General features: G+C 45.5%; 1 protein-coding gene across 1 annotated transcript in view; it reads right to left on the bottom strand.

Moving 5' to 3' along the window:
- The window catches only part of ANAPC4 (anaphase promoting complex subunit 4), a 92,203-nt gene that overhangs the window by 42,563 nt on the left and 30,073 nt on the right, over nucleotides 1-19,567 (bottom strand). The window contains exons 9-11 of the mRNA XM_075191161.1: nucleotides 19,040-19,144; nucleotides 18,860-18,943; nucleotides 6,452-6,538 (exon numbers count right to left, since the gene is read on the bottom strand). Coding sequence (XP_075047262.1) covers nucleotides 6,452-6,538; nucleotides 18,860-18,943; nucleotides 19,040-19,144 — 276 coding nt within the window. The remainder of the gene's footprint in view (nucleotides 1-6,451; nucleotides 6,539-18,859; nucleotides 18,944-19,039; nucleotides 19,145-19,567) is intronic.

The raw sequence follows: 19,567 nt of genomic DNA on the forward strand, positions 1-19,567 counted from the left end.
CCTTAAGTTGGCGTCTGTGGTAACTATGATCCAGGACCACGAGGCAAAGGACCTGCCTACCTCCAGGTGATCCTGAACCAACCACCACTGTAGAGACACCTTTCACTTTGGAAGACAAGCGGATCTTCTGGGGTTGCAAATGCAGATGGAAACCTGACCACTTCATTAAGAGGTCCAACTGGAAGCAGCGGGAATGAAACCGACCGTAAGGAATTGTCTCGAAGGTCGACACCATTTTCCCTAGGAGACGCATGCATAAGTGTATGGTTAGACTGTGAGTGACCAGGACCTGTGTAGTTACTTCCTGTAATGACCTGGACTTGCCCTCTGGGAGGAACACCTTTTGTTCTCTGGTGTCCATGATGAGCCCCAGGAAGGTCATCCGCTGGCAGGGAAACAATTGTGAATTCTTTAGATTAACCATCCATGATGCTCCAGGATCCTGATGGTAAGCATCAGTTGCTGTTGCAATTAGGAGGTCGTCTAAGTATGGTATTATTTTATCCCCTCTGGAATGAAGACATGCCGCCATCACTGACATGATTTTTGTGAACGCTCTGGACGCTGTGGAAAGGCTGAAGGGGAGTGCACGGAATTGGTAGTGAGCTAGTCCTACCGTAAATCTGAGAAGTGACTGATGTCCTTCCCAAATGGGGATGTGAAGGTAAGAATCCTTTATATTTATTGATGCTACAAATTGTCTGCCTCCAGTTCATTGATTAATGATCGGAGGGACTCCATGCGAAACTTGTCCATCTTTAAGTTTAGATTTAACATTATTAAATTTAAAACGGGTCGAAATGATCCAGCCGGCTTCAAGACCAAAAACAGGTTTGAATAAGACCTTTTTCTTTTCTGGTTATCGTGCAAATGACTACTGCAGAAAGAAGAGAAGCGACACAGAGCCACATATATATTGCAAAGAAGCGATGAGTGGCTGGACCTGACAGGTCTATCATATACCTTCTCATCATGATCTTCGCAAATCTAAAAGGTCTTGGGAGGACTCTATCCACTGTTCTCTGAACATACTCAATCACCCCTCCACTCCTGCTGTCGCAAGAAGGGGTGAATGACAGTCAGGATGCTTTTTTTCCCCCCATAACGTTTGCAGACAACCGTCTCGTAGAGAGGGAGGACCTACCTCTATAAAAGAGTGTCCCCTGCTACCAGTCTGTCTACCTGTAATTTTCTGACCCCTAGCAAAGGAGCTTCCCCCGAAAGGGCTGCCGAAAAGAACCAAATCGAGGAGGTTTTGCCTTAGGAACGTTTACTGGCAGAAAAGTACTTTTGCCACCCGTGGCCTGGCAAATAATATTATCCAATTCGGGCCCAAACAACAATGCGTCTACTTAGAGTAACATTTTAAGCGATTTTTTTAGATTTCTTGATCTGCGTCCCAGGACCTCAGCCATAGGATCCTTCTGGATACCACCGCCCTACTGTTACAGGGAGGGCAGATTCTACTGAAGCAGCAGGGAGAACAGCAGAAACCGCTGTTAACCCGTAGGCTTAGTAAGTAGTTGGACCAGTGTAGTAATGGACTGCGTCAAAGAAGATGCCCATGCCGGTTCCTCTGGTAGTGGTAGTACATTAGACTGGGCCTGCGTAGTGTGTATCCCCACGTCGCAGTCAGTACAAAGTGCCCCCGGGTCTTTTTACCAAACTGACCTTACATTTTGAACAAGTGAAATATTTTGTAAGTGGTGCTTTCCCCTATCAGATATATTTTTTTAAAAGAAAAATACACTGAAAGAATAGAAATTCAGTCACACAAGATATAGTTTGAAATAAATACAAGTATAGCAACTAATTTATAACCGTCCAAGTTGTATCTTGTAACAAGCAATATGAAATGGTATAAGTTGGCTAAGTAGTCTACAGAGTGTTTTTAAAACTACTTGCACACATTGACTAAAATATCCCTCTATGAATAGAAAGGTATATAGAAATGGTACTTAGCCTTCCAGCTAAGCACGATATGCTGGAGAGGAGTCAGTCAGCAGTGTCCCCCGATGTCAGGCTGAGGAGAGTCTGTTGTCTTCCCGGGTAATTCTCTTGGCGCGCAGATGGGGGAGTCCAAGTATGTAGTAGAGGTGTGGGAGCCCTATATGCCTTAGCTGCGCCCCTGACATTTCCTGCTCCTGTAATCAGTGGCTGCTTTTCTTTTTATTCTAACAGGCCATCGCATTTTATATCCTCCGTTCTCCCTACTTAAGATCCTGCGGCTTAAAAAAAAAGATTTCCCCCTCCTTTCTCTGAAGAGGAAACTTGGTATGACCTGGCAAGATGCTGCCCACCATCGCTCCGAGTACCGGCGCTCTATGCCTGTGTAGGCATGTTGGGAGGCTAATACAACCAACAGAACTAGTATAAATCGCACCAGGAATGTTCTAAATCCTTCTAGAATATGGTTATTATTAGTATCTTATTTTAATTCATATAATTAATATCTTTGCATTTATTCCTAATTTTTATATATTGTAATTATATGATACCATAGATCCTGAAGGTGGTGCTCCCACACAAGATATCACAAATTCAAATCAACAAAAGCCAATGTGTTTAAATGGGGCACTCTTAGAACAGAAACATTATAAAACTTAATAAATTTTATTAATATACATTAAAATAGTTGATAATAGAGTAGTGAAATATTAAAAATTGTAAATGACAAATAACACCAAGATAATTGATAACTAACTGTTAAGACTAGCAAACTCTGCTAGTACACGCCGTTCTTTCGTATAATATATTCAATCAAGGTATATATTAAGAATATATTCGATAGGTTACCTATATCATATAGTGGGGATGTGAGGACTAAATGGGATAGTAAACTATTATAGCGTTGCGGTATTAGTATTGTAGTCTAATTAGAATTATCCCTTCTCGATAATAAAGGAACTATTGGCCGTATTCTAAACGCTACTCTGAGGTAGCAGATCCTGTAAATGTGGTGATTGCCGTCACCTGGGTTATAGAGTCACGCTAGGTATTATTACTCCCCTAGATTCTCATATACAATCTGTTAGTAGTAACTATTTGTTATATATAAGATACATCGTAGATGCATATGAGATATTGTCATTAGGGCATCGTAATACTATATAACTAGCATCATATAGCAGAATCCTTATAACCCCTGCTTATAGCGTTCCCAGCACTCGATAACAATAAATGCTGCCCTTGTGACAGCTTAAGCTAGTAATATCTCTACAATTTGTAAAGGTTCATGAGTATAACAACAGGCTTGGTCCTCAGACTATATATAATACCCTTCCCAAGTCCTAAACCCCCTATTGATATTAATTATCTTATATGTTAGACATTTTTGATAAGTCAGAGACAATTTAATAGGAAAAGAACAGCGTGTGTTGGGAGGCTGTCAGTGTGACAGCGGCTTCACTAAGTCGCCTGTCAGCACTCTTAAACACTGCCAGCGCTGTCAGTGAGAGACGTCCGGCACTCACAAGACAGAGTAGTGCTGCTGCCTAATAGGAGTGTGCTCTCTATCTCTAGAGCACATTCCTTAGATAAAAATGCAAAAGTAAATACTTCTCTAAAAAAATGAAGTAATAAAAAAAGTAAATTATAGTTTAAAAAACAACAACTATCTAACACAAAAAGTAAGCCCAACTCCCTTGGGCACTTAATCTAAACTGAGGAGCAACAGGGGGTAGCTGAGGGGAGGGGTCTGTCAGCATTGATACATTAAACAAGTTAACTAGCTAAGTGCCAACTCCACGCTCCCCTCATACAACCCATTGCAGCAGTGTCCCCCATTAATAAGGTAGCTAAGGTCTTGAGAGAGCTCCTTGCTTTTACCCATGAGATGTTTCTTGTGCGACACCTTCGTAATGAGACACCTTTTTATAGGCCATCAGTTGTGGCTGAACCAGCTGACAGAATTGCTTTCAAATTACTGATATATTTCAGCTGGTGTCTTGGCTTTCCATGCCTTTTTAAACCTCCCTTTCTTCATGTGTTCAATACATTTTCCCTGGGTCATTTCACATTATTACACAAAACTTAATTTATGGACATCTATGGTCTGATTTCTTTGCATGTGTGGATTGCAAGGGTTGTTGCTGACATTTGGTGTAAATTTCATTACAACAGCCACATTGAATATATATTTACTGAGAGAAATGTTGATGTGTTCAATACTTATTTCACCCGCTGTAGATCCGCTGACTACACATCACATCCAAGGAGAGAAGCGCTGACAACTTGGCATTGCTCGGGTGAAGGCACAAACATGGAACCCAGTTGATGAAAAAATCTGAAAGAATCATTGGTCAGCATGAGGAAATAACATGCAGAATTCCTTTGTTTTCATCGAAAACCAGGTAAGGAAACTTAAGAGAAATATCTCCCAAGACCAGACACATGCCTATCGAAAACAATGCCTAGGAGACCTTCAAGGTGAAGAAACACAAGAGAACAGAAGGAAGTGTTTCAAATGCAGCACTATGCAAGACTTTCAGAACCAGGATCAGGTCCCACAGTGATAAAGGAGAACGGAAGATCGGCCTAAAATGGCCCGCTCCATGCAATTACTGGGTCGGCCTAAAATTTGTCAATCATGACTTTAAAAGCCATACTGTCAAAGTGAGCTCTGTTAGGCCCTGACAAAAACAAAGCGGCAATAAGTCCAAAGGCCCAACCAAAGAGTAAGGCACTGAAAATACCATCACTGCATCAGGGTCATGTAAGCCAACAATGGGATATCATGAACAATGGCCGAATCCTTCTGGTCTAACCTTTTATAGGAACCGAAGAACCAGCGGGAAAAAGTAGGCAAACTGACTATGGAACCCCCAGCGTGTTTATGAGGCATTAAATAAAGCAAAAAGTAAAAAAATTAATTTCAGCAGAAGCTCCAAAAATGGTACCCGATATCACAGAGTGATGAGGATTAGCACCCAGTGGTCAGATCAGGAGTCAAAGACGAGCAGACAAGCCTCAACCATTTCACACCCCAGGGTGTCGGCCAGCAGTCATGAAGGCTTACTGCTTTCACCAGCTTTGGAATGTTCCCATTTTGAAATTCAGATGGGATTCTTTTTAGGCTGTGTGGGCCCCCAACTAGGCAACTTGACCCTTCGTGGAACACTTTTCGGAATCTTTGGGAAGTACTGTTGCTGTCTAAGTGTTGAAGCAGAGGACCCTGCACGCCACCACTAACTTGTGAGAGGATCTGGCCAATAGTCTGGAGGAATCAAGTGCTGCATCTTCCTTATTGGAAGAATTGACAAAGCCATTAGAGGTAAGCTGCATCAGCTGTGCCCTGGGAAACTTGTTTGCAACCTCTACAAAAGATGTTCCTCACTCAAGTAAATGTGGCTTTAGTCACCCAAACAGCTGCTAAGGTTGACCTAGACGTGGAAAATAGGTTCTTTAAAAGACTGTCTAACCTCTTGTGTGAGAACACCATGTCCGTAAGCAGAATTGTGCTTCAAGTAGATAACTGCCAAAACAGAGATGATTCCCACAATTCCAAATTTCCATGCGAAAAATTAAAGTAAATGGCATCAAAATGTGTCTGGATCTACCCATTCCTCGGAAACAAGTCTCACTAAAGAGTGACTGGAATGCTTTAAAAAAAAAAAAAAAGACTGAGGGTTGATCTTGGTCCGTGAATGTGTAGGGCCAAAAGTAATGTCCCTAAGACTGTAAACAGAATCAGTCACTGGAAGGAACTCACCAGATTCCAAAGGGACTAATATATTGTCTAAGGACCCATTCCACATCATGGTCCTTAATTTTGCCTTTCTCATCACTCAAGGTTAAGATCCACTTTTGGTGTGCAGGGTCCATATTGTTGAATTCCTTATGGCCACCATCCCGGAAAAATGATTATGAAGCATTTAATGGTCCTCAGATATGGAACACATTGCAGTGCATTCTATGGTTCAAAGCATCCTTACTCTGGGGAACCGGGAACTCTTGAAAGCTCACTTGAGTGTGACCGCCATATGGCCATCACTACCACACTGAAGTGACCAGGCCAGGAGGACTAGCAATATTGCAGGTGTATGTAGCGTGTCAAAATCCCTGCTCAACCTTGGCAGCAGTGAGGAACTTCCTAAGTGGAAGTGGGTTGGCAAGAGGACAGCATGGGGGGGGAGAGCAAGCCCTTTCCAGGAATACAGGGGCCAGCTTTAGCGGCCCATCAAAAGTGTAAAATAAAAATAAATTACAATATTAATAAAAAGAGAGTCCTGTGCTTGCCACCAATGCAGAGCACTGGGAATCGAACTGGTAAAGGAACAGAGCAGAATTAAAAGGGGGAGTTAAAATGTAACCTACAACCTGTGTCTCCCTATTGCAGAAGATCATTTTTTTGTAACTTTAAATTAACGAACTTAAGTACTTATAGTTACTTACAGTACAAAATGGTTTTAATTTCATGAAAAATAAAATACTTGTAAACAATCGTACAAACCTGCACAAATTTTGTAAGTCGAGAGTCCATCTGCACCAGAATTTCTTCCCAAGCTTCACACATACAAGTCAGGGATAGCTTTAAATACTAAATAAAAATAAAAAAAATATATAAAAAAAAACAGTGCTCTCTCTTTATACTGCCACTCTCACTTACCACCAGGTTTATCCTTTACATTAAAATGTATTATTTCTAATTACATATCGTCTCCTCTATAACCACCCTCACTAAAACTGGAGTTGGGACATGTGCTTTAAATATTTGACTTATAGGGGCATATTCAATTGTTGCCATTTCCCGCGGCGTTAAATATATTACCATTATTAAGGTAATTCTAAGCCGAATTTCAGCTCGCAGCTCCACGCGTTAAAGGTATCATAATAACGGTATTTATGCGTACTATTACCGTAATGACGGTAATAGTGCGCAAGTCGCGTTACTTTTGCCAGTAACACTAACAATTGAATATGCCCCATAAAGAAAGAGAATGACTTTTTAACATTTCTATGTTTTTGTCTCTTGAAAGCTTCATTATGAACATGCTCAGACATTTTGATACATATATGCATATACATGATTTTCACAGCAAGGATTACATCATTGACTTTCATCAAAATCATATTGTATATGTGTATTTTACAATTGTGTTTTTATTTCGGGAAATTCTATACCTTACACTGAGGGCTAGTGCCAGAAAGTAGTGTTCATTTACTTTTAGCTGTATAAGAACATTTTTACTCACCGTAAAACAGATTTCTCTTACTCCATTGGGGGACACTGCGAGACATTGGGGGCATAGTAGTGGGTCTAGGAGTTTAGGCACTTATCAGCTTCTTTCATCTTCACTGTCCTCCCCTACTATGCCCCTACTCTCCTGTAAATGCCTCAGTTTTGACTAACCAAGCGTATGAGGAAGGGGAGCCTTATGGGGCAAAGAATATGAGCATAAAATTCACACAACAGAACTATTTATAGAGCAAGGGAGGGTGTGCAGTGTCCCCAATGGAGCAAGAGAAATCGATTTTACGGTGAGTAAAAATCTTCTTTTCTCTTTCCTACCATTGGGGGACACTGAGAGACATTGGAGACATACCAAGCTGACTCTAAGGGAGGGAATGCTCTGGAACGGCTGCACACAATACCTTGCGCCCAAAGTTCGCATCAGAGAATTCAAAGCCCTTCAACCTGTAGAATTTAGAGAATGTATGGACAGATAAAAATGTTACAGCTCTTTTGAGAAATAGTAGCAGAAAAAAGTTGGCGATCTTACCCTGCTCTTTCCCTACGAGGGTGAATGTCTTTCCCACGCTGGTATGATGGCGATGGTTCCCTCCCTGTAGCGATGGTTCCACTGCGGACGACAATCCGGATTTGTAGCTGGATAGTGTCGGTATCAACTTTTTCTACTCTCTTGGAAACATTGTTTATTAAAGAACCATCGCTACAGGGAGGGAACCATCGCCATCATACCAGCGTGGGAAAGACATTCACCCTCGTAGGGAAAGAGCAGGGTAAGATCGCCAACTTTTTTCTGCTACTATTTCTCAAAAGAGCTGTAACATTTTTTTCTGTGTCATTTTGTTTGTTTTGAGTCCTCCGTGCGCTGAATCACCTTTTAAAATTTACATGCAATATATTTATTCAGCAGCAGGAAGTTCTTACATTAGAGAAGCGCCGATAATTTTTATTGTATTTAATGTATGGACAGATGATCATGTAGCCGCTGTGCATAGCTGCTCCACCGAGGCCCCATGACGCGCCGCCCACGAAGCGCCAACAGCTCTGGTAGAGTGTGCCTTCAACGATACCGGGACAGGCAAAGATGCTCGAGCAAAAGCCAGTCTAATGGTGGAAGTGATGCGGGAGGCAATTGACAATTTGTAAACCGGACAACCCCGCTTTTGCGCATCATAAAGAATAAAGAGATCCTTGGACGGATGGGGACAAGGAGGACGAAGACGAACTGGGAATCTCTTGATTTAAGTGGAACCTGGACACGGCCTTCGGAACAAAGGAGGGTTTGGTGCGAAGAACCGCTCTATCTTCATTGAAAATTAGGAAAGGGGAAGTGCAGCAGAGGGCCTGCTAATCCCGTTGCATTGGCAGGTGGTCCGCTGCCAGTCTCAGAATGTCTGAAAACCATGCCCTGCGTGGCCAATGAGGGGCTACCGCTCTCTTTTTAACTTTTTTAGTACCAGCAAGAGCATGGGTATCGGAGGAAACAGGTACACTAGCCAGAAGTGCCATGGAACTGACATGGCATCCGTGAAATGTGCCTGAGGGTCTCGAAACTGAGCAGTACAGGGGAACTTGATGGTTTAGCCTGGATGCCATGAGGTTGATTCTCTGGCAAACCCCAGCATTCCACTAGGAGGGCAAAGACCAGCTTGTTGAGAGACCATTCGCTCGGGTGAACCCTCTGCCTGCTGAGGGAGTCGGCCTCCCAATTTTCCACGCCTGGAATGTAACAGCAGATATCTGGGGTAAGTGGCACTCTGCCCATACCCTGATCTTGGCTGTCTTCCGCATGGCCCCTACACTGCGAGTTCCCCCTTGGTGATTCAGATATGCCACGGCCGTGGCATTGTCTGATTGAATCTGAAGAGGCTTTCCTGCCAGAAACCGCTGAGCTTTCGTCAATGTCCTGTGCACCGCTCTGAGTTCTAGGATCTTGATTGAGAGTGTGGCCTCTTGGGGGGACCAGAGACGCTGAAATCTCAGGAACTCTGTCACCCCTCCCCAGCCTAGCAGACTTGCGTCTGTGGTAACTAAGGCCCATGGGCCAGTCTGAAGGGTCTGACCCTTGTCCAGATTTTATCTGGACAACCACCACGCGGGGAAGACAAGTGGGTTTCAACAGGCGAATAATCTGCCTGTCTAAATGCTCCTGAGATCCCAAAGACTTTCGAAGAATCTCTTGTTGAAGAGGGCAAGAGTGGAATTGTACAAAGGGCATTGCCTTGAACACTGAAACCATGGTTCCAAGGAGTTTCATGCAGCTGAGGAGAGATACCTCTTTCCGCACAAGTAGGGTCCTGGTTCTGCGCAAGAGGGCGAGGACCTTGTTTTCCGGTAAATAGACTCTCTGGGTCACTTTGTCGAACATGAGAGCCAGGAAGCGCATTCGCTGTGCTGGAATGAGAGATGATTTGGGTAAATTGAGAATCCACCCATGAGCTTCAAGAAACTGCATAGTGGTCTGAATGTGGCAAGTTAAGAGCGATGCCGACGGTGCTTTCAGAAGGAGATAGAATGTCTAAAATTGGAACTATTGTACTCCCTTCTGCCACAGGAGCCCCGCCATGATCTTGGTGAACACTCGGGGAGCGGTAGCTAGGCCAAAAGGTAGGGCCCTGAACTGAAAGTGAAAGTTTCCTACTGCAAAGCGGAGAAGGCAATGGTGGCCCCTCTATATAGGAAAGTGTAGGTAGGCATCCTTGATGTCTATGGAAACCAGAAACTCTCCCTGCTCCATTCCTGCAATGACAGTCCGAATGGACTCCATTCTGAACTTTTGAGTTATTAGCTGCTTGGTCAGGGACTGCAGATTTAAAATTGGACTTATTGATCCGCAAAATTTTGGCACTAGGAAGAGACTGGAGTAAAACCCCTGATCTCTTTCCTGTGTTGGAATGGGAACAATAACATCGGCTGGCAGCAAATTCTGGATTGCTTCCTGAAGTGCCTTGCGCCTGAGGGGACAAAGAGGTGTTGCTGTGGAGAAGAACCATGGTGGTGGGAACTGAGCTAGATCTATGACATAGCCCCAGTACACGATTCCTCGTGTCCAAGCGTCCTTGGCGGATGCCCACCACTGGCGCTGGAAATGACGAAGGCGTGCCCCACCACAGATGCCGGAGGGTAAAGACTGTCACGCTGTGGGCTTACTACCCGGTCTTGAGGCTCTAAGCCTAACAGCGCTCCTGCCTCTGCTATACCCTCCCCTGGGGGCAGAGGACTGGCCTCTCAATGGGGTGCCCTGGCCTCGAGCATAGGAACAAAAGGACCGAAAACGTCCTTGTCGTGGTCTACTGGGACCCATGGGAAGAGCGTTACTCTTTCCTCCTGTGGCCACCTGAATGACCTTTTCTAGCTCTGATCCGAACAGAGTACCCCCATCAAATGGCAAAGCCTCTAGAGCTCACTTTGAATCAGCATCTTCTGTCCAAGAGCGTAACCATAAGCTGCGACGAGCTGCAATAATGAGAGCCCAGAATCTAGAATTGACGGACACAGCATCTATGGCTGCCTGCTCTACATAATCAGAAGTCCCCTGAATATGCTTGGCCAAGAAGAGAAGTTCTGCATGTGGAATGTTATCCTGAATGCCTCTAACTGCTCAGCCCATAGCTGAATAGCCTTGTTGGCCCAGGCCACCGCCATAGTGGGTCTAAACATACTGCCTGATGAAATGTAAACTGAGCGGAGGGCCTGTTTGCACTTTTTATCCATGGGATACCTTAGTGAAACCCGCTCCTGGGTGGGAATCGCTGAAGAGGATGACAAGCGTGCTACAGGGGTGTCAACCCTGGGGGAGGGCTCCCATTTAACTGAATAATCTGCCATGAGAGGGCAGAGCGACTTAAATCTACCCGGCATCATAAACTGCTAATTTGACCTTAGCCAGGCGTCGGCTGCCATTTCCATCATCTGAGGGGATGGAGGGAAAGCCGCCACCTGCGCCTTGGTCTTTTTAAACAAAGAACCATGAGGGGGCCGTGGGTTTTAGATCTACAAAACCTAATGTATGTCCGATATCCAAAATGAGATTATCAACATTATTGGCAGAAGCAGAATCTACAGAACTAAGTGTGTCTTCTTCTTGTAGATCAAAGTCTAATTCCCCTTCCTCTTCTGAGGAATGCTCTGAATCATAATCGCGGCCCTGGGCCGTATCAGAAATAATCCTTTTGCCTCTGTATGTCACTGTAAGCAGGCGTTTCTCTCCCTAAACTAAATCGGACTGAGCGGACGTGCCTGCGGCAACTAGAGTGTGTGGAAGTGTGAGAAACTGGAAACTCAGGTACCTCTGTGAAAAGTAACATCACCCTGGTAAGTTCTTCCATGGCTGTTGTTAGAGACTTAGCCAAGGGCAGTTCATCCATAGCTGCTACCCCTTGGGCTGGACCTCGTCGCTCCTGGATCCCGGCTTTGCAAGCTGTGCAAAAAGCCTCCTGATTACGCTGTCCAATAGATCATTTTGCATTACATTTTGCACATATAAAACAGCACAGACAAACCAGTGGATCCCTTATTTTTGGATGTTCTCTTCTCAGACATATTTTAACTATATTACAGATTAGATAAACTAATAACAATATTAACAAAAAAATTGTCTGAGCACTAAAGTCTGTACACAGTACAGCAAAATTTTTAACCAAGTCTCTAGACTAGACAAAAGTATTGAGTAAACACCAATCCCTGGACACTGAAACAATAGTCCTGATTGTTAACAGTTTAAAAAGACGTTCAATATATCTCTATGGAGTACAATATTAAACAGAATGAACGATACCAGTAGATGTAGAGGCAGAGCAGAGGAACAGCGACGATCTCCGTGTCCCAACATGGCAACTTCCGTGCCAGGAAGAAGGAAGGGGGTTAGAGGGTGGGGGTTCCTCCTCCAGAACCGCCCCCAAATATGGCCACCTCTATGAGCTGCTGATCAGCATGGCTGTCGGCGTGTATTGCATCAACGCTGAAATTACAGTGCCCAGCAGCATGTGCAGTGTCACCCTAGTATACGAATCGCCTCCTAAGGAGCACGTTCGATACCTTGTCCACCGCTGCTCGCAGTCTAGGGGGAGGGACTTCTCGGCATGTCCGTTGGGGGCGGGGGGAGATGAATCGCTGCAGCACCCCCACGCGACTAAGTTACAGTGGCCTTGACCAAAAAAAAAAAAGAAAAATCAGCCTCTTTCCTATGTGGGGCATCTAAAGCCCTAATAACAGATATATAGAATATGGCCCCAAAAGCTCATTTCTAAGGGATAACTGCCGGCCAAGAGGTGTAAGGCAAATGAGCTTATGCTGCTGCTATCTGCGCAGGGACCCAGGGTGAATAGAGCCGACAGGCTAGTCACCCCTCTGGTTCTTAGGATCGATCCCTGTGCAGCACCTGAAAGGGAAAATAAAAACACATGTAAAAACCTAAAACTAGAATAAATATAGGCAGGAGTCTATACCAAATGTGTCCTATCTCCTAGGCAGTTTAAAAAAAACTGAGGTATCTACAAGAAAAGAAGGGACATAGTAGGGGAGGAGAGTGAAGATCAAAGAAGCTGATAAGCGCCTAAACTCCTAGACCCACTACTATATCCCCAATGTCCCCCAATCGTAGGAAAGATAAAGCCCATTTAGGTGATTCTGGTACAGTAGCATTTGGATGAGGAGGTTCTTGTATCCACACACATGTAATCCCTACAGTACCTGCATTCTGGAATGTACTGTTTGTATGTTAGGAACCCCTCCAGCCGGCACAACACAACCCGGAATCTACTCTGCCAGTCAGGTGTTCACTGGAGCCCCTGATGGTGGGGACAGACTGGGCCGCAGACTGACAGAGGGTCGTGAAGTGCGTACCAGCTGGGGAGAACCCAGGCAAGAGGAGTCAGGTCCACGCAGAGGTCAAGGGCCGGCAGCAGACAAGAGTATTGATGAACAAGCTGAGGTCAGGGGTCACAGGCAAATAGCAGAACGGGTAAACAGGCCAGAGATCAGGGTCACAGGAAACACGAGCAAGGTCCAAATCAAAGCCAAGGGTCATACACGGGGAGTCAAATAGCGATATCAGGATACAGGACAGGAACTAGCAGGTTAGCAGACTGGAACACAGGAGCTATAACCGGCAATGAGGCAGCAGACCTCATTGCCTTAAATACCCAGCTGAACCAATCACAGGTTGAACACACTCCTGCAGGTTAATAAAGCAGTCACTAACAGAGCCAATCAGGGCTTGCCCCTGGCCTGCACAGTTGCAGGCTAATGCCTGTAATTGCCTCCTATAATCTGCCCATATTAATTAGCCCACAGGCTGTAGAACGCTGCGCCCGGCCTCCTCCTATTGCCGGGACGCAGCTCTGAAGCGTCTACTGGTTGCCCCGGCAACGGCCGGGTTATGGCCGGAAATGACGTCCCGGTCGTCATGGCGACGGCCGGGACGCGGGTGAGTGAGTCGCGGCGGCTGGGCACCGCCATGGCTCGTAACAGTACCCCCCCCTTGAGGAGGGGTCGAGGGACCCCGACATCCTGGTTTTCTAGGGAATTTTTTGAAGAACTCCTTCAGTTTCTTTGGGGCATGGAGTTGTCTCCGCGGAACCCAAGATCTCTCTTCCAATCCGCGATTCCTCCATTGTATGAGGAAATGCACCTGTCCTTGAACTTTTTTAGAATCAAGGACCTTTTGAATCACAAATTTTTGTGGTCCACTGGAACCTCTCCCAGGCACACTTGAAGACTGGGTTTGACCAGGAAATAGTACCGGTTTCAACAGAGAACAATGAAATGTGTTGGGAATTCTCAATGAGGCCGGAATTTTTAACCTAAATGCGACGGGGTTCACCTGTTTGATGATAGGAAACGGCCCGATGAACTTAGGGCCCAACTTCTTGCAAGGCTGTCTGAGCCTGATATTTTTTGTAGACAGCCACACCTTCTGGCCAACCTTAAGGGAGCAGGTGGTACGATGTCGGTCCGAATTTTTTTTTGCCACAAGTGAGGCTTGTCTCAATGATGAGTGAACTTTCTTCCAGATAACTCTGAGATCTCTTGCAGTGGAGCGGATCTCCTGGATACCAACGGACTGGAGTGAATACAGGGAGTTAGATCTGGGGTGAAAACCATAATTGCAGAAGAACGGAGAGATTTTTGTAGCTGAGTGACAGGAATTATTACAGGCGAATTCCGCCCAGGGTAACAGGGAAGACCAATTATCGTGGAACTCCGATGTGTAACATCGCAAAAATTTTTCTAGGGACTGGTTAACCCTTTCAGTTTGCCCATTTGACTGAGGGTGGTAGGCGGATGATAAACTGACCTTGATTCCGAGAAGGGTACAGAAGGACCTCCAGAATTGTGCTATAAACTGAGAACCCCGATCAGAGACGATGTCAGTAGGGAGTCCATGGAGCCTGAAAATATGTTGAATGAATAAGAGAGCCAAATCCCGAGCAGAAGGTAGTTTGGTTAACGGAATGAAGTGTGACATTTTGCTGAACCGGTCTACCACGACCCAAATCGTGTTGTGTCCTGCAGAAGGTGGTAGATCTACTACAAAGTCCATAGACAGATGAGTCCATGGTTTCGCAGGAGGGGCCAAAGGAACTAATTGGCCTACTGGACGGATCCTAGGCACTTTATTTCTAGCACAAATCTCACATGAGAGGACATGCCTCTTGACGTCGGCAGACATGGATGGCCACCAGACCGTGCGGGAAAGGATTTCTAGCGTCTTGTAAATTCCAGGGTGCCCAGCAGCCCTACTGCAATGTGCTTCCACAAGAACCGCCTTTCTTAAGTGGACTGGAACAAAAAGTCGTTGCTCCGGAGTAGCATCTGGGGCTAATTTCTGGAATCTCTGCAGTGTGACATTCAGATCTTGGGTTAACCCAGCATGGATTATGGAAGGAGGAATAATAGACTCTGGGTTAGTAACTGGAACATGGTGTGCCATGAAACTCCTGGACAGGGCATCTGCCCGGACATTCTTGGAACCTGGTCTGTAGGTGATCAGGAAATTGAACCGGGTAAAAAATAATGCCCAGCGGGCCTGTCTAGGGTTTAAGCGCTTGGCTGACTGTATATATTGCAAGTTCTTGTGGTCGGTAATGACAGAGATCTGATGCGAAGCACCCTCCAACCAATGCCGCCACTCCTCGAAGGCCCACTTGATTGCCAATAGTTCTCTATTACCGACATCGTAGTTGGCTTCTGCTGAAGAGAACTGACGGGAGAAATAGTCACATGGGTGTAGACGATTAGTACGAGGATCCTTCTGTGATAGAATGGCGCCGGCCCCGACGTCCGAGGCATCGACCTCTAGAACAAATGCTTTAGCTGGATCTGGATGTTTAAGGACCTCAGCTGAGATAAAGGCCTTTTTCAGACTTTTGAATGAGGCTACTGCTTGAGACGACCAATTAGTTGGGTCCATTCCTTTACGGGTCAAAGCCACAATGGGAGCCACAATGTCAGCGAAGTTGTGAATGAACCTTCGATAATAATTGGAGAAGCCCAGAAACCTCTGTACCGCCTTTAGATTGTTGGGTTGTACCCAATCCACAATAGCCTGGACCTTTGTTGAATCCATAGAAAATCCCTCAGAAGAGATTACGTAACCTAAAAAGGATACCTTCTGCACCTCAAACTCACACTTTTCCAGCTTGGCGTAGAGATGGTTTTCCCGCAATTTTTGTAAGACTTGTTTGACGTGAGTCTGATGTGCGAGTAAAGATTTGGAATAGATGAGGATATCATCTAAATAGACGACCACAAAACCACCCAGGAAGTCTCGAAGGACCTCGTTGATCAAGTCCTGGAACACTGCAGGCGCATTGCTGAGGCCAAACGGCATGACCAGATACTCGTAGTGGCCAGAGTGCGTATTGAACGCCGTCTTCCACTCATCTCCTTCTTTGATACGGATGAGATTATATGCTCCGCGAAGGTCGATTTTAGTGAAGACAGTAGCCCCTCTTAGCTGATCAAACAATACCGAGATGAGCGGAAGGGGATAGGTGTTCTTGACTGTGATATGATTCAATCCCCGGTAGTCAATACAAGGTCTTAACCCTCCGTCTTTTTTTGATACAAAGAAGCATCCTGCTCCTACGGGAGACTTAGATGGCCTGATGAAGCCTCTCTCCAGGTTTTCGTCGATATACTCCTGCATGGATTTTGTTTCTGGAGCAGAAAGGGAATACAAACGCCCCTTAGGTAACTTGGAACCAGGAATAAGTTCGATGGCACAGTCAAAGTCACGATGTGGCGGTAAGGTATCAGCAGCCTTCTTGGAGAACACGTCCCAGAATTCATGATACTGTGAGGGAAGCCGCTCCGGAATAGGCTGAATCATACGCAGAGATAGTGACAAACAAGACTGTGTACAATAAGTACTCCACTTGACAATCTCTCCTTTTACCCAGTCTATGACAGGGTTATGACAGGAAAGCCATGGGTGGCCCAAGATCATAGGAACCGACGAACAATCGATCAGGAAGAAGGTGATTGACTCAGAATGGAGAGCTCCGATCTTCAACTGTAGTGGCGGGGTCTCCCAGGAAATCTTCCCACCAGGCAACGGACCTCCGTCTAAGCCACAGACAGTAATGGCAGAGTTGAGTTTTACCATCGGAATTCCGGCAGAGCGGGCAAACCCAATATCAAGGAAGTTGCCTGCAGCTCCGCTATCAATGAAGGCCGACAGGTCCACAGAGCGAGCCCGGAAGGTGAGCTGTGCAGGGATTAATACAGCATTTTTCGGGGAGATAATTTGCAGACCTAGGTGAACTTTCCCCTCATTCCCTAGGCATGGTCTTTTCCCGACTTATTTGGGCAAGAACGGGAGAAGTGGCCTTTTATGCCACAGTATAGACATAGACCTTGCGAACGTCTCCTGTCTCTCTCTTCAGAAGAGAGACGATATGCTCCTAATTGCATAGGCTCCTCACCATCCTGGGAAACAGGAACGAAGGCGGATGGAGGTGATGATGTTTCCTTTTCAGTTTTCCGCTCCTTATATCTCCTGTCAATTTTAATGGAGAGGTGCATCAGATCCTCCAGAGAACTAGGAGACGGGTATTGCACCAAAGAATCTTTAATCTGTTCAGATAGGCCGAGACGGAACTGACTTCGTAAGGCAGGGTCGTTCCATCCACTATCAGGTGACCATCTACGGAATTCAGCGCAATATTCTTCTGCCGACCGTCGGCCTTGTTTCAAGGACCGTAGATGAGCTTCCGCGGAGGCCACTCGATCCGGGTCATCATACAGTAGACCCAGTGCCTCGAAGAAGGAGTCTACGGACTGCATGGCCGGACTGGTCTGCGGCAAAGAAAACGCCCAGGACTGAGGGTCACCCTGTAGAAGGGAAATAATAATCCCAACTCTTTGCTGCTCTGAACCGGAGGAGCGGGGTCTCATCCGAAAATAGAGCTTGCAGCTCTCCCTGAAGTTCCGAAACAGGGTTCTATTTCCGGAGAACCGATCTGGTAAGTTCATTTTGGGTTCACAGATGGGACCTGGAGTCGGTTGTGAAGCTTTTGTGGCTTCTTCTTGAACAGACATACGCTCAGCCAATCCCTGCATCATCTGATACAAGGACTCAACGTGGCCTGCTAGGGTTTGTGCCGGAGACGGTATGGATCCACTTGTATCCATTCTAACCTTGTCTCCGTGAGTGGGCCGGTTATAATGTTAGGAACCCCTCCAGCCGGCACAACACAACCCGGAATCTACTCTGCCAGTCAGGTGTTCACTGGAGCCCCTGATGGTGGGGACAGACTGGGCCGCAGACTGACAGAGGGTCGTGAAGTGCGTACCAGCTGGGGAGAACCCAGGCAAGAGGAGTCAGGTCCACGCAGAGGTCAAGGGCCGGCAGCAGACAAGAGTATTGATGAACAAGCTGAGGTCAGGGGTCACAGGCAAATAGCAGAACGGGTAAACAGGCCAGAGATCAGGGTCACAGGAAACACGAGCAAGGTCCAAATCAAAGCCAAGGGTCATACACGGGGAGTCAAATAGCGATATCAGGATACAGGACAGGAACTAGCAGGTTAGCAGACTGGAACACAGGAGCTATAACCGGCAATGAGGCAGCAGACCTCATTGCCTTAAATACCCAGCTGAACCAATCACAGGTTGAACACACTCCTGCAGGTTAATAAAGCAGTCACTAACAGAGCCAATCAGGGCTTGCCCCTGGCCTGCACAGTTGCAGGCTAATGCCTGTAATTGCCTCCTATAATCTGCCCATATTAATTAGCCCACAGGCTGTAGAACGCTGCGCCCGGCCTCCTCCTATTGCCGGGACGCAGCTCTGAAGCGTCTACTGGTTGCCCCGGCAACGGCCGGGTTATGGCCGGAAATGACGTCCCGGTCGTCATGGCGACGGCCGGGACGCGGGTGAGTGAGTCGCGGCGGCTGGGCACCGCCATGGCTCGTAACATTGTACTGGGAATTGGTCCCAAACATCCACTACCCATCCAATAAAGTGAGACTTCCTACATTCAAAGTGTGATTTCTCGCACTAGCTCTTTTCTTCTTTGGAGAGTACATTTCAAAATAGTACGAACATTTTTTACAAACATATTTGTGTGTTTGTTATAAATACTTTGCCACATGTCAGACTAAATTTCAGTTGAATTTCCTTTGCAGAAAGAGCAAAATGAGAAAGTTACTTAAGGTGCCTACCTGAAGAAGAGTAGAAATGTGAGTAAATTTTCTTGCCATTCGGGTAACCTCAGGTAAGTAATCAGATAGTAAACTAGTATCCAGCTATGGAAAGAAGGAAATAAATGAGTAAACTAAAACAGCTGTAAAGCACACTACAAATCCCCCCTTGTCTTCCTTGTGCAATGTAAGCCCACGCACCTGGAAATAGGTGATCTCAGGTGTAGTGTTTGTTGTCAGCTCAGTTACCACAGAAAGGGATTTTAGGTCACTGGACAAGCACAAGCCAAGGCATGACCCATATACCTAATGAGAGAAAATACCTTTATAATTCAAATATTTAGCGCATAATAATTAATCAGCCATTCAACTGAAGGCACCATACAGACTGTCTCCTTTACAGAGTGGAGGAAGACACTTTCTGGGTTGACCAATACAGAATACATAAAAAGAATTGATGAACTTCTGCACAGGACCTTAAACATATAAGAAAATGTGTTTTGTGAAGAAACCTGTTCATTTGTCAATAATGTTATATAACATGGTAATTTCCATTTTAATATCAATAACAAGTCATACAGGGAGTATGACCCCAAGAGAAAAATTTCAAGTCACAATTTGAAAATAAAGAAAGATCTTTTATAATGAGGGTTCTCACTACCTCACAATAGTATTTGATTCAGTATTTACTAAAATCCAAAATTCTTTATTTCATTATTTAACATAATC

Source organism: Mixophyes fleayi, chromosome 11 (genome assembly GCF_038048845.1).
Source record: "Mixophyes fleayi isolate aMixFle1 chromosome 11, aMixFle1.hap1, whole genome shotgun sequence".
Taxonomy (NCBI): Eukaryota; Metazoa; Chordata; class Amphibia; order Anura; family Limnodynastidae; genus Mixophyes; species Mixophyes fleayi.